General features: G+C 41.2%; 1 protein-coding gene across 1 annotated transcript; it reads right to left on the reverse strand.

The window, feature by feature from the left end:
* Positions 1–734: 734 nt before the first annotated feature.
* On the reverse strand, positions 735–11,152 carry st8sia3 (ST8 alpha-N-acetyl-neuraminide alpha-2,8-sialyltransferase 3). The gene is made up of 4 exons (XM_085974457.1): positions 10,679–11,152; positions 5,056–5,178; positions 3,967–4,524; positions 735–2,469 (listed from the first exon to the last, which is right to left on the reverse strand). The coding sequence occupies exons 1-4, from the start codon at positions 10,855–10,857 to the stop codon at positions 2,184–2,186; spliced, it is 1,146 nt and encodes a 381-aa protein (XP_085830583.1). The 5' UTR covers positions 10,858–11,152; the 3' UTR covers positions 735–2,183.
* Between the last annotated feature and the right edge of the window lie 213 nt (positions 11,153–11,365).

The following is an 11,365-nucleotide window of genomic DNA, read 5'->3' on the forward strand; positions in this document are numbered from 1 at the left end:
GCTTGCTGCGTATGTGGGAAATAAAACCGCATAATTCCGTGTATATATAGAGGGAGAGAGTCTGTAATTCGTAGAATTAATTTATAGGCTAAAGATGGCTTACAGTTAACTGCATCTTAGTTTTTATTGATATTTAATACGCAACTACCATATTAAAGCCCCAAATCTCCAAGTTAATGGTTTATATGAAAGCTTTATCTCGGAAGCTCTATAGACAGACACAAAATTAAAAGCATTTATCTTCAATATATAACATGACTTTTCATCTTTCAAGGCGACATTGAGGAATTATACGGTGCTAGTTAAGGCAAAATGAAAATAGTAGCTTTAATTATGCACCGACATCAATCAGACACGGTGTGCTCCAACTTATTCTTTAAGCCTAAGGCGCGTTATTTATTTCGAGGAAACCTGTTAATACAGCAATCAAGTATTATTTGTTTCGGCCGTGGCTTTTTCTGTCTATAATTCAAAAATATCAACCGGTTCATTTTCATAGTACCGCACAAGACTGAAGCCAACTAGTAGCATGCTCCGGAGTCTTTAAGCAAAGTTGAATTTTTTTATCATGATACTATAAATACAAAAATGATTTTTAAAAATACAAATAACTTTTTCTCATGTTTTAAGTGGAGCTCTTAAGATGTTACCACCAATGATTGCGAAACATTGTTTTCAAAGTCTTTATACATTTACCAACAATGCGGTCAAGCCATTAAAACGAAGTTCTCACAGAAGTTAATAAGTAATTTAATATAGATGAACAATAGCAGGCATGAGAAAAATATTTAGACATGAGTCAACAAAATTCTTCAATTTCGCATTACAACATAAAGTATAGATTCCCTCCTTGAAAACCCTGCTTTAACACGGAGACAGGGACATATAGCAACTTTGTAGCTGCTAAACTAACCAAAGAAAACGCATTCACTGTAACTTCAAAACTCATTTGGTCGCTTTTGAAGCTGTGAAGGAAATAAAACAAGCCTTTTTTTTAAAATACCGGTACAAAAGTAATACATTTACCGTTCATTTGATGATAAAGAAAAAGATTGACACATACATACAAAAAGACTTGCATGTCCACTTTGACAACCATATAGGATATTCTATATAAACAGGATTGAGAGAGAGCAAACGCTTCCCATTTATGGATATGCTTAAATAAACAATTATTTTGCAATACTCTTACATTCTACTAATGAAGACCGTGTCTTTCAGTCTAACGCAGCGTCTCTTCCAACGGAATTGTCTTAAAAGAGTTGTGTTGAGGCGTTTAATAAAATGATTGCACTCTCTTGTTTGAACCGTTGTCATTGGTAATATTATTTATGTGGGGTTGCATTTTATTTTGCGGGCTTCTCGGCCTTTTTAAAATCAGCCAGGATACACAGAGTTCGCTAGCTGCTTCATGTTAAGATGTAAGAAATTGACCTAAAATTCAACAACAAAAAATAGGAGGGTCTCAAATAACGTTGATTGTAGCAACTTCCCGTGCCGAGCACACCAAACATGCAGACTGTGGCTTTATTATATTGGCATCATTGAAACAGGTCATTGGTCAGACAATACACGTGCCTGAGCGAAGTCACTGGGATTTTGTTTCTCTCGTTCTAAGTTTTTCACCCGCACCCTGTAGCGGTTTCAACATAAGGATTTAAAAAAATGTTACTTATTCATTCACGGAATGTGGGCGTCGCTGGCAAAGCCAGCATTTATTGCCCATCCCTAATTTGATTGGGTGCCATACCTAACATACCAGGCTTAAATAATTCTGAAAGCTAGATTGTCGTCAATAGATTGGCACGGCCATCCTGTCTCGGTCTGATATCGCCAGCCCATTCTCTCCCACCACTCTTCGCTGTAATGCAGCTATTCCCGTCCGTAAATTGACAGCTATAAACAGATTCTTTATGGTTCAATACATTCATTCGCGGAATTAAAAGAAAGCCCCAAAATTCACGTCTAAGCGCTTCCGACTACTTTGAAATATAAAATATTTTACTAGCACAGTACAGGGAAACTCATGAACACGTCAGTGACACGGTGTTGGAATTACTTGGAGATGTGTTACACGAAGCGTCGCCTATGGAGAGCTTACGCATTGGGTACAAAAATGCATTTTGAAACATAAACCGAACAAGAATGAAAAAAAAATGCCTTGGCACTTCAAAAGCATCGTATTAAGAGGCACAATGTGAAAGAGTCAGTTTAGTCAAGCCGTCAGTGTGTAGTTTGAACAACAGCTTGAATTCTGCTGGAAGCTGATGGGACTCTTGCCATTTGGTCGTGAATTTTGTCCCCTTTTTGTCATAGTAGTGATATGGCAATTCTTTTCCTGTGTTGGGATCCCACGCGAAAGGCCAAAATCCGTACAAGTGAATCTCTTCGCAAATGGCAGAAGCCAATGTATACATCAGGATGCCTGTACTTAGGCGCTTTGGCGACAGCTGTTTAGTTTTCCAATATCTGTTCAACGGTAAAACAACAAAAAGTTCACAAAATATTTTTTCAATTAAGAAACATCGATCTACCGTGGATTTTCTCACGAAGAGCACCCCCCCTTCCTGCAACTGTCTCTACTTCTCTCCGACTCTATTCTTTCTCTCAGACATTCTTTCAATCTATCTTCCACTCTTTGCCCGTCTCTCCAGTGCTTTCTCTTCGTGTATCTCGGAATCTACTATTTTTCACTCTTCTCCCTTTGTGTGAGTTTCTCCTAGCCTGCCTCCCATCTTCTGCATTCTTACATTCTCAGTATGTCTACAACGCCGATTATTTCCACATGGCTTTCTCTATACGAATCATTTCTCTCTTTCTCTTTATCCTTTTCTTAATATTTGACACTCCCACATTTTCCTATCGCCCGTCATGGAGGCATGGAAACAGATTGGAATTCCAAACCTCTGATAGCTGTAGATGTAATATTCTCCCTCTCTCATCTTGTCTTCATGTGTCCGTGTGATGCAGTGGGATAGATGTGGACATGGTTTGGGAAGGAGTGGAAAGCCAGAATCTGAGGCTGGGGCTCGGGTTAAGAGACTGAGGGAAGGGGGTCCTAAGTAAATACAAATTATTGCATAAGCATAATTTTGAATCCAATATTACAAATTATTCTACAAATTTACAACAGATGAATGATTTGACTATTACTAATTCGTTGAATAAATATTCAATAGTTGAATGATTCGAATATTCAGAACTGAAACTGTCGGAGAGAGAATGGGGAACTCAGGTGTTCTACGGGCGGTGGCTTGTGCCTGGGAAACAAAGTCGAGCCTGTCCCGGGTAGCAGAGCAGAAGCAGGTCTCGCTCTTTGAAATGGAGGATAGCCGGTGAGTCCAGGAGAGTGAAGATACCGGGACCTCATAAGATGCTCAGGCTATCTGGAGTGTGTAGGAAACAGCAAGAGGGCGGGGAGAATGTCGCCGGTGGTCCAAGGCAGACTGGCAAACAGGCGAAAGAGGGAACGTGTACCCGAGGCCGGGAATGTTCATGAGGCCACACTGGACCATGTGGGAAAAGATTGGAAGATGAAATGCGTTTTATGTGTTCGTTTGTGATTATTTTTAGAATTGTTTATGGTGCGTACTAAGTTATACATTTCACTTTTAGAGGTATACATGGGTCCAATAAGGAATTACGATGGCGGCTGTGTCTGTGGCCTTTTGGTCAATCTGCGAGGGGGAGAAAATTTAAATTTCGGAGAAATTTGTTTGGAGAATGCAAAGGTAGCCAATCAATTTGAAAGGAGGAAAGTAAAGTCATGCAACCAACGAGGAACAATACAGTCGACAAACGAAGAAGAAAATCGACAGGTTAAATGGCCACAACACAGTTTTTAAAACCATAAAGATATGTATATATATGCAATTAAGACTATAACTGGCATAACTATTGTGCACCATCTTATGAATATTTATATAAATGGCACGTAAAAAAAATCCTTGAGCCTTACATACTTACTTATTGATATGTTGCATTATGTTCCCAGGCCAAGCCAACTGGATCTTCAGTTGCGCTCTATACTCCATAAAAAAATCTACCAAAGTTCTTGTCACCGGAGCAGAGGTGTGGAAGAAAAAAGCAGGGATCCAAAGAATGGCTCCATCAAGCTTTTTAAGATTCAGGAAAAACTTATTCCGATCTTGGATGGTTAATAGATTGTTGTAGTACTTTTCAAGGATGCTCGGGTTGAAGGTCGTGAGATTCGTTTTTTTCCCAACATCTTCTTCAAAAGTTTCAGTTGGCGCGAAATTGCAGCGGAACACGAAATCGGACTTATCTATTTCAGCTCCACAACCGCTTCCTGTTAGGATTCCACTGTTCCCAACAACCGCACAAATGTTGTAGTGCATCTTTAATATCGGGGGCGCCTCGGGGAGCAATGATCGAAAACTAGTGCTTACAGAAAAAACGTATTTGTGGTTGGAATAGTCATAGTGCAGCAACTGTCCCACTCGCACGCTTTTCTTCACCAATGTGAAATTTTTAAAAACGTCGACATAGCGACTGATGTCCTTTCTGAAGCAAAAATACAGAGAACGAGTTAGGTCAGTTCCTTCTCAGCAATGGGTTTGAATTCAGAACACGTACTTATAAGAGCGCAGTAAAAGCATTCCCAGTAAAAACAGGTTGTGCTAAAACGACAAGGTCTAAACTTGTAGGGAAAAAAATCGAACCAAGAAGGGCCATTGAGAAGGAAAACATATCCTAATGATTAAAACGTTTGCTTTTGAGAAGCTGTAACTTTGAAATTGGGCTCTATGCCCATTACTGATATCACGTAATCCCAGTCCATTGAGACACATCCCATTGAGATTCTGTTGGTCATCGCTGAAGTTATTTTGTTTAATTCGTGACACCCATCTCTAATAGTGATATCACTTTTTGTTCTACATATTAAAAACCGTACCAGGGCTCTGACTTTATTTGAAAGCTCCCCCTTTTATGGTAAGGATGTACTTTGCAGAGATAAAAACAAAAACATCGGAAAATATGGAATAAAGATGAAAGAAGTTCTCGCCCCTTTCTTTACTTTGCAGAATGACTTACCTTTGCTGTAAAAATGAAGTTGTGTTGAATGTCCACTTTGCAGGTTTGCCATGAGCATTGTCGTTAAAGCCATTTCCAGCTGGCAAAAAAGAAGGATCCAGAAACTTCAAAGCAAACTGTGACCTGCAAGAAAAATTGCCGTCAAGGTTTAATTAGAAGTGACGATTTCACAGATCACAGAAATCCCACAGTGCAGATAGAGGCCATTTCGGCCCATCGAGCCTGCACCGACACATATCCCACCTGATACCCGTAACCCCTACACCAACACATGTCCCACCCTATCCCCGCATATTTAATCCCCCTAACACTAAGGGTCAATTTATCATAGCCAATCAACCTAACCCGCACATCTTTGGACTGTGGGAGGAAACCGGAGCACCCGGAGGAAACCCACGCAAACACGGGGAGAATGTGCAAACTCCACACAGACGGTCACCCGAGGCCGGATTCGAACCCGGGTTCCTGGCGCTGTGAAGCAACAGTGCTAACCACTATGCCACGTCACGGTATTATTGTCCTGTCGGTTTAACTATGCTACTCATGAATTAACAGTGCTCAGTCCAATTAATTGGTTCGTGAACCGACATGTGTGTGCAAAAGATCTGAACCCGTTATCAAATTTTCACTGATTATAACTAATAAACGTTATTTAAACCTATCGAGAGTATTTGTTTGATAGCAAAATACTGCAGATGTTGGAAGTCCGAAATAACAACAGAAAATGCTGGAAAAACTCAGCAGGTCAGGCAACATCCGTGGAGAGAAATTTGAGTTGACGTTTCGGGTCGAACCCTTCTTCAAAACTGGAAAGAAAAGAAAATAGATCGAAGGCAAGGCTGCGATTGGACAAAAGAAGTGAAAGAGACAAAAGAAGTAGAAGAGACAATAAAAGGTATTCAAAGCCAGACGAGATGGTAATAGGCTGAGATTAGGTGTGAAGTGTACTGGCAGGGCAAGAGATAGCTGCCAAGTGGGAGAGTGAAACAAAAGGAAAGGGGGGGGGGCGGTGGGAGGAGTGGAAAAATTACAGGTAAAAAATTAATAGGGGCCGAGGTTATGATCTGAAATTGACCATTTATATTAACGTGAGCATGTGCCGTCCATGCGACTATCCAAGTACACATATAAGGTTACTTCTCAAAACTAAGTTAGAGCTGAGAATTCTACAAATTATTTTGCTCAGAGGCCTCAAGAACTCGAACTCATTGTCTGCATCCCAGGAAATAATGATTAAGCTATTTTTAATATCTAAAAAAAGATTACCCTGCCTATTGAGCATATTTACTATTTTGGCTATTTAATTGTTTCTGTCAGTAAATACAACTCCCGTCCCTCCCCTCGGAGCTCTCCCGTGTAAACTCCTGGTCGCTTTTGTTTTCATGCAACAATGCCTTTTCCTAGAGTCCTCAACAGATCCCATTATCTAATTTGCTACTGTAGAATCCTGAGAGCTCCTCTCTATCTTTTCACAACTAAATGCTCGTCACAAGAAGGTAAGAAGGCCAAGGATGGAAAGGGTGCTCAGCTGAGCCACGCAATTCTCTACAGTACTCCAACTCACTCACCCTTGCACCCACCTGTATTTTGAAAGCCCCTAATATCTTTCACTCTGCCACTTAACTAGATGATTCCAAATATTTTCAGCCTTTCGGTATCAAAAACATGTTTTAAATGCACTAATTTTAATCTATGTTCTCTGGCACTACTCATCTCACTTACCTTGAAATATTCTGGTTCACATTATCTGCACCACTTTTTAAACATCAGTGAAGTTCCACCTTTAGTCTTTTCTTTCTATACTGCACAGCATAACTTTCTTTAATCTTTCCTGATAGTTTCTCCCCTTTATACTTGTGATCAATCTTATTGTTTTCCTTTGCACCCACTCCAATATATGCATCTTCTGAAACATGGTGAGCAAAATTGTACTCCATACTCCCATGTATGGTCTCACCAGTATATTTCTACAGCTCCAGTAGACATGGTCCTGGCTAGGTATTCCAAAGTTTTATTAGTTTTTTAAAATTGTTTTTCTTATTGTCAACTATTGATTCTTACCCTCCTTCCTCAGAACCTCCCTATGGCCTGACACTAGACCTCTCGTGAGTATTTTCTGTTCTATACTTCTTATCCAACTTTTTATCCAGTTCCAAGTACTACTCTGGATTCCCATGATTTCAGTTTTATTTGCAGTGTTTCATGTGGCACCTTCATGTGGGTTAATGGCATTCTGAGAGTCCAAATAAACAATTATCACCCAGCGTTCTACTACCTACTTTATTGGCAACTTACTCAGATAGGTCCAGGAGATTCAGCAACTAGGATCTCCCCTTCTAAATCGAGGCTGGCTGTTTCTTACTCACCTGTTGCTTTATGGTACTTCTCCACCCAATGGTTTCCATCATTTTACCTTTTTGTGACATTAGGATAGTGGGCCTGCAGTTGCCCAAGTCCGATTTGTCCCCCTTTTTAATATATCGTACATTTGCTAGCTTCTAATTCTGAAACTTTGCCAGTTGCAATCATTCTTTGACATTTACCTTTACTGGTGTACACTCTTCATTGTAGCTATGTGGATACAGACCTGCTTGCAGATGTTAATGTGTTGACTTCTGAACCCAGTGTTCAGGCCTACATTACAACAGTGATTACACTACAAAAGTACAGTACTTCATTGGCTGTGAACGCTTTGGGATGTCCTGAGGTTGTGAAAGATGCTATATAAATGCAGATCTTTCTTTCTTATGAAGGGGTTTTGAGACACATGGTGCTCAGAACAGTTCCGTTAATTTTGCACAATAAAAATGGATTTAATATTATCTACTGCACTTCTTTTCTTGACCAATGACCAGTAGAACTCATAATCTATTCTATTCATCGTTGTTAATTTAAAAATTACTTGATTTTACACTGGATTGTTTTCCTGGCTTTGTTAAAATATTTACCTCTAGTTGGATCTTCTCTCTTTTACTTAGAGTGCAGTAACGCTCGATTGCTGCAATTCTGGCAACGAAGGTTCACGAGATTGATTCCTGGGATGGTGGGACTGTCGTATGAGAAGAGATTGAGTAAACTAGGCCTGTATATTCTTGAATTCAGGAGAATGAGAGGGGATCTCATTGAAGCATACAAAATTATTACAGGGCTTGATAGAATGGATGCTGGGAGAATGTTTCCCTTGGCTGGGAAGTCTAGAACCAGGGGCCACAGCGTCAAGATAAAGGGTAGGCCATTCAGGACTGAGATGAGAAGAAATTTCTTCACACAGAGGGTGGTGAATCTTTGGAATTCTCTACCCCAGAGGGCTGTGGAGGCTCAGTCATTGGGTATATTCAAAACAGAAGTCGATAGATTTCTGACTAGTAAAGGCATCAAGGGATATGGCGATAGGGCCAGTGAATGGAGTTGAGGCAGAAGACCAGCCATGATCTCATTGAATGGCGGAGCAGGCTAGAAGGACCGAATGGCCTACTCCTGCTCCTATTTCTTATGTTCTTATGTTCTGCATCCCTGACTTCCTTGCCCCACCATTGGTAGCTGTGCCTTCAACTGCCTAGGCCCCAAGCTCTGGAATTCTCCCCTAAACCTCTTCACCTTTAAGACACTCCTTAAATCCTACCTCCTTGACCAAGCTTTGGGACGCTTGTTCTAATCTCTCCTTTAGCTCTGTGACAATTTTTGTCTTAAATGCGATATATAAATACAAGTTGTTGTTGTGTGTGCAAAGGAGTCTTCACTCTAAATCTGCACCATGGACATATTGCATTAGACAAATATTCATAGCATGTTTGAGGAGTTGTATTATAGTCTTACTCCAGCAAAGTCTTACTCCAATTATATAGGGCTTTGGTGAGACCACACCTGGAGTGCTGTGTACAATTCTGGTCTCCTTACCTAAGGAAGGATATACTTGCCATAGAGGAAGTGCAGCGAAGGTTCACGAGATTGATTCCTGGGATGGCGGGACTGTCGTATGAGAAGAGATTGAGTAAACTAGGCCTGTATTCTCTTGAAGTCAGAAGAATGAGAGGGGATCTCATTGAAGCATACAAAATTATTACAGGGCTTGATAGGATGGATGCTGGGAGAATGTTTCCCTTAGCTAGGGAGTCTAGAACCAGGGGCCATAGCCTCAAGATAAAGGGTAGGCCATTCAGGACTGAGATGGGAAGAAATTTCTTCACACAGAGGGTGATGAATCTTTGGAATTCTCTACCCCAGAGGGCTGTGGGGGTTCAGTCATTGGGTATATTCAAAACAGAAGTTGATAGATTTCTGACCAGTAAGGGCATCAAGGGATATGGCGATAGGGCCGGGGAATGGAGTTGAGGCAGTAGATCAGCCATGATCTCATTTAATGGCGGAGCAGGCTCGAAGGGCCGAATGGCCTACTCCTGCTCCTATTTCTTATGTTCTTATACCATCTCAATTCCAACAATTGTAAGAAAAAGGAACCCACCCCCGTATTATTTACAGGGAAATGTTAAACAGATTTCCATTCATATGCATGTAGACTGAAGAATGCTTGCACAAAGTTGTGTTGTTTACTCAGACGATTTTTTAAACTGCAAAATGATAATAAGAAAGGCATGAAATAATTAGTTTTGGAATTGTTCCTTGGCAATTAATTACACTCTGGGTATTACAAAAAATAAGACACTGTATCAATTCCCTTGGCTTTTAAAAAAAAAGGAACATGCACATTTGGTTATAATGCTCTCCTCTCTATCGTGCTCTCGATTTCATCTTTAAATTTGAATTATTTAATGATAATGTCAAGTCAGTTTTTCTTCCAAGCGTGCGCGTACTGCTTCCCAAGGCCAGCAATGCTGCGGCCTTTGCACACAAAAGAACCCAAATGTTATTTGTTTTACAGATACAGCATTGGGCATATCTGTTATCACAATGAAACTTGGACAATTGTATTTGTGTTTATATACACACACACACACACACACGTAAACAACAGCAATACTTCCGTTTGAAGCATTTACCCCAACCCCCCGCCTTAAATAAAGGATGGCCGTAAGCACGGTGCTGTGGGAAGCAGTAAATAGCCCACAGACCCCGACGGCGAGCGCTGCCGCTTCAGCAGCACCGCTGGGCCCTGCAAGGACCACTGTGCGGATACCGTGCTTCCACTCACTGAGCGGCAGGCAGCTGCACATCACTCAGCAAACCACGACAATCCGTTTATCCCGCAAACATCTGGCATCAACCCCCACCCCCATTTTATTTTACATGAAACGACGCGGAGGCGGGGGATGAATCTAAAATATGCCGATTAAATAGTGGTGCTTGAAGGGAGGGGGGCGGAGGGGGGGTAGAGATTGAACATGTCAGGATCACAACACACATATGATGCTGTGTGCCTGCGGTGATGCACGGGCCTGCGTGCCTTTTCTCAAACAATACCATTATTACTTTCTGACAAAAACAAAGAAATGATGCAGGCGTTTTTTTTTTGCTGTGGTTTGAAGCCTGATCCAATCGATTGGGGAAGCGAGGCGGGCACCGGGGGCTGCAACTGAGAAAACGTCTAATTGTCCACAGATTCTATTGACTTTGACCCAACATTTTTTTTTAAAAAAGGGCGGGTTTTCCCCCCCCACAAACTTACCGAAATCCACTGTGTAACATGTACATTCTAGGGCCGGCCGAGCCTAGATATCTCGGAGTGGCGAAGAGGTTGTCCTTTTTGAGTGAGACATAGCTGATCAATGATAGAATAAGCAGAGCGACGCTTAACATCACCAAACCCAGCACACTCGCCATACGAGCCATCCTGCAAATCCTCATCGTGCACCACCTCAACAGCAAAACGAAAGCAGACCCATATCTGTTCGCTTATCTTAACAAGATGGGGAGGGAGGGTGGGGAGGGAAGAAAGAAAAGTAAGTCGATTATATTGACAATCTATTGTTCTGGTTTATATATGTGAAATGAAAATGGACGGATTCAAAATTCTGCAATGCAGAAATGGTAGGTGGTTGCGTTGGTGATACGTCGCGTTGCTCTGTGAAACCCCCACACTCCTCATACACACTGCACCAGCGCAGCCTCCATCCATGCCCCGGCTGCAAACTGAATGTGACTGGAATAGTGTTTCTCCACTTACCCGGCAAGCTTAAGGATTTTATTAATGAACTCTTAGTAAATGCCTGAGTGCGTTTCAATAAAAAAAAGGCTTGTTGTTACTTGAACTACGCTGGCTGTATTTCAAAAAAAAAGATCAAAACAATTAGACCTGACGCATGGGAAAGAAAGATTTTTTTGGTGGGGGAGGAGGACAAATGAGTAATAGTAA

The sequence above is a fragment of the Somniosus microcephalus genome, chromosome 2 (genome assembly GCF_052327205.1).
Source record: "Somniosus microcephalus isolate GS21.2 chromosome 2, FLI_Smic_1.0, whole genome shotgun sequence".
NCBI lineage: Eukaryota > Metazoa > Chordata > Chondrichthyes > Squaliformes > Somniosidae > Somniosus > Somniosus microcephalus.

Coding starts and splice junctions, on each gene's coding strand:
- st8sia3 (XM_085974457.1), bottom strand. CDS start 10,857: ATGAGGATTTGCAGGATGGCTCGTATGGCGAGTGTGCTGGGTTTGGTG. Junction 5,179..10,678: donor ATGTTACACAGTGGATTTCG/GTAAGTTTGTGG, acceptor TTTTTCTTGCAG/GTCACAGTTTGCTTTGAAGT. Junction 2,470..3,966: donor ATAATGCAACATATCAATAA/GTAAGTATGTAA, acceptor ACCGTTGAACAG/ATATTGGAAAACTAAACAGC.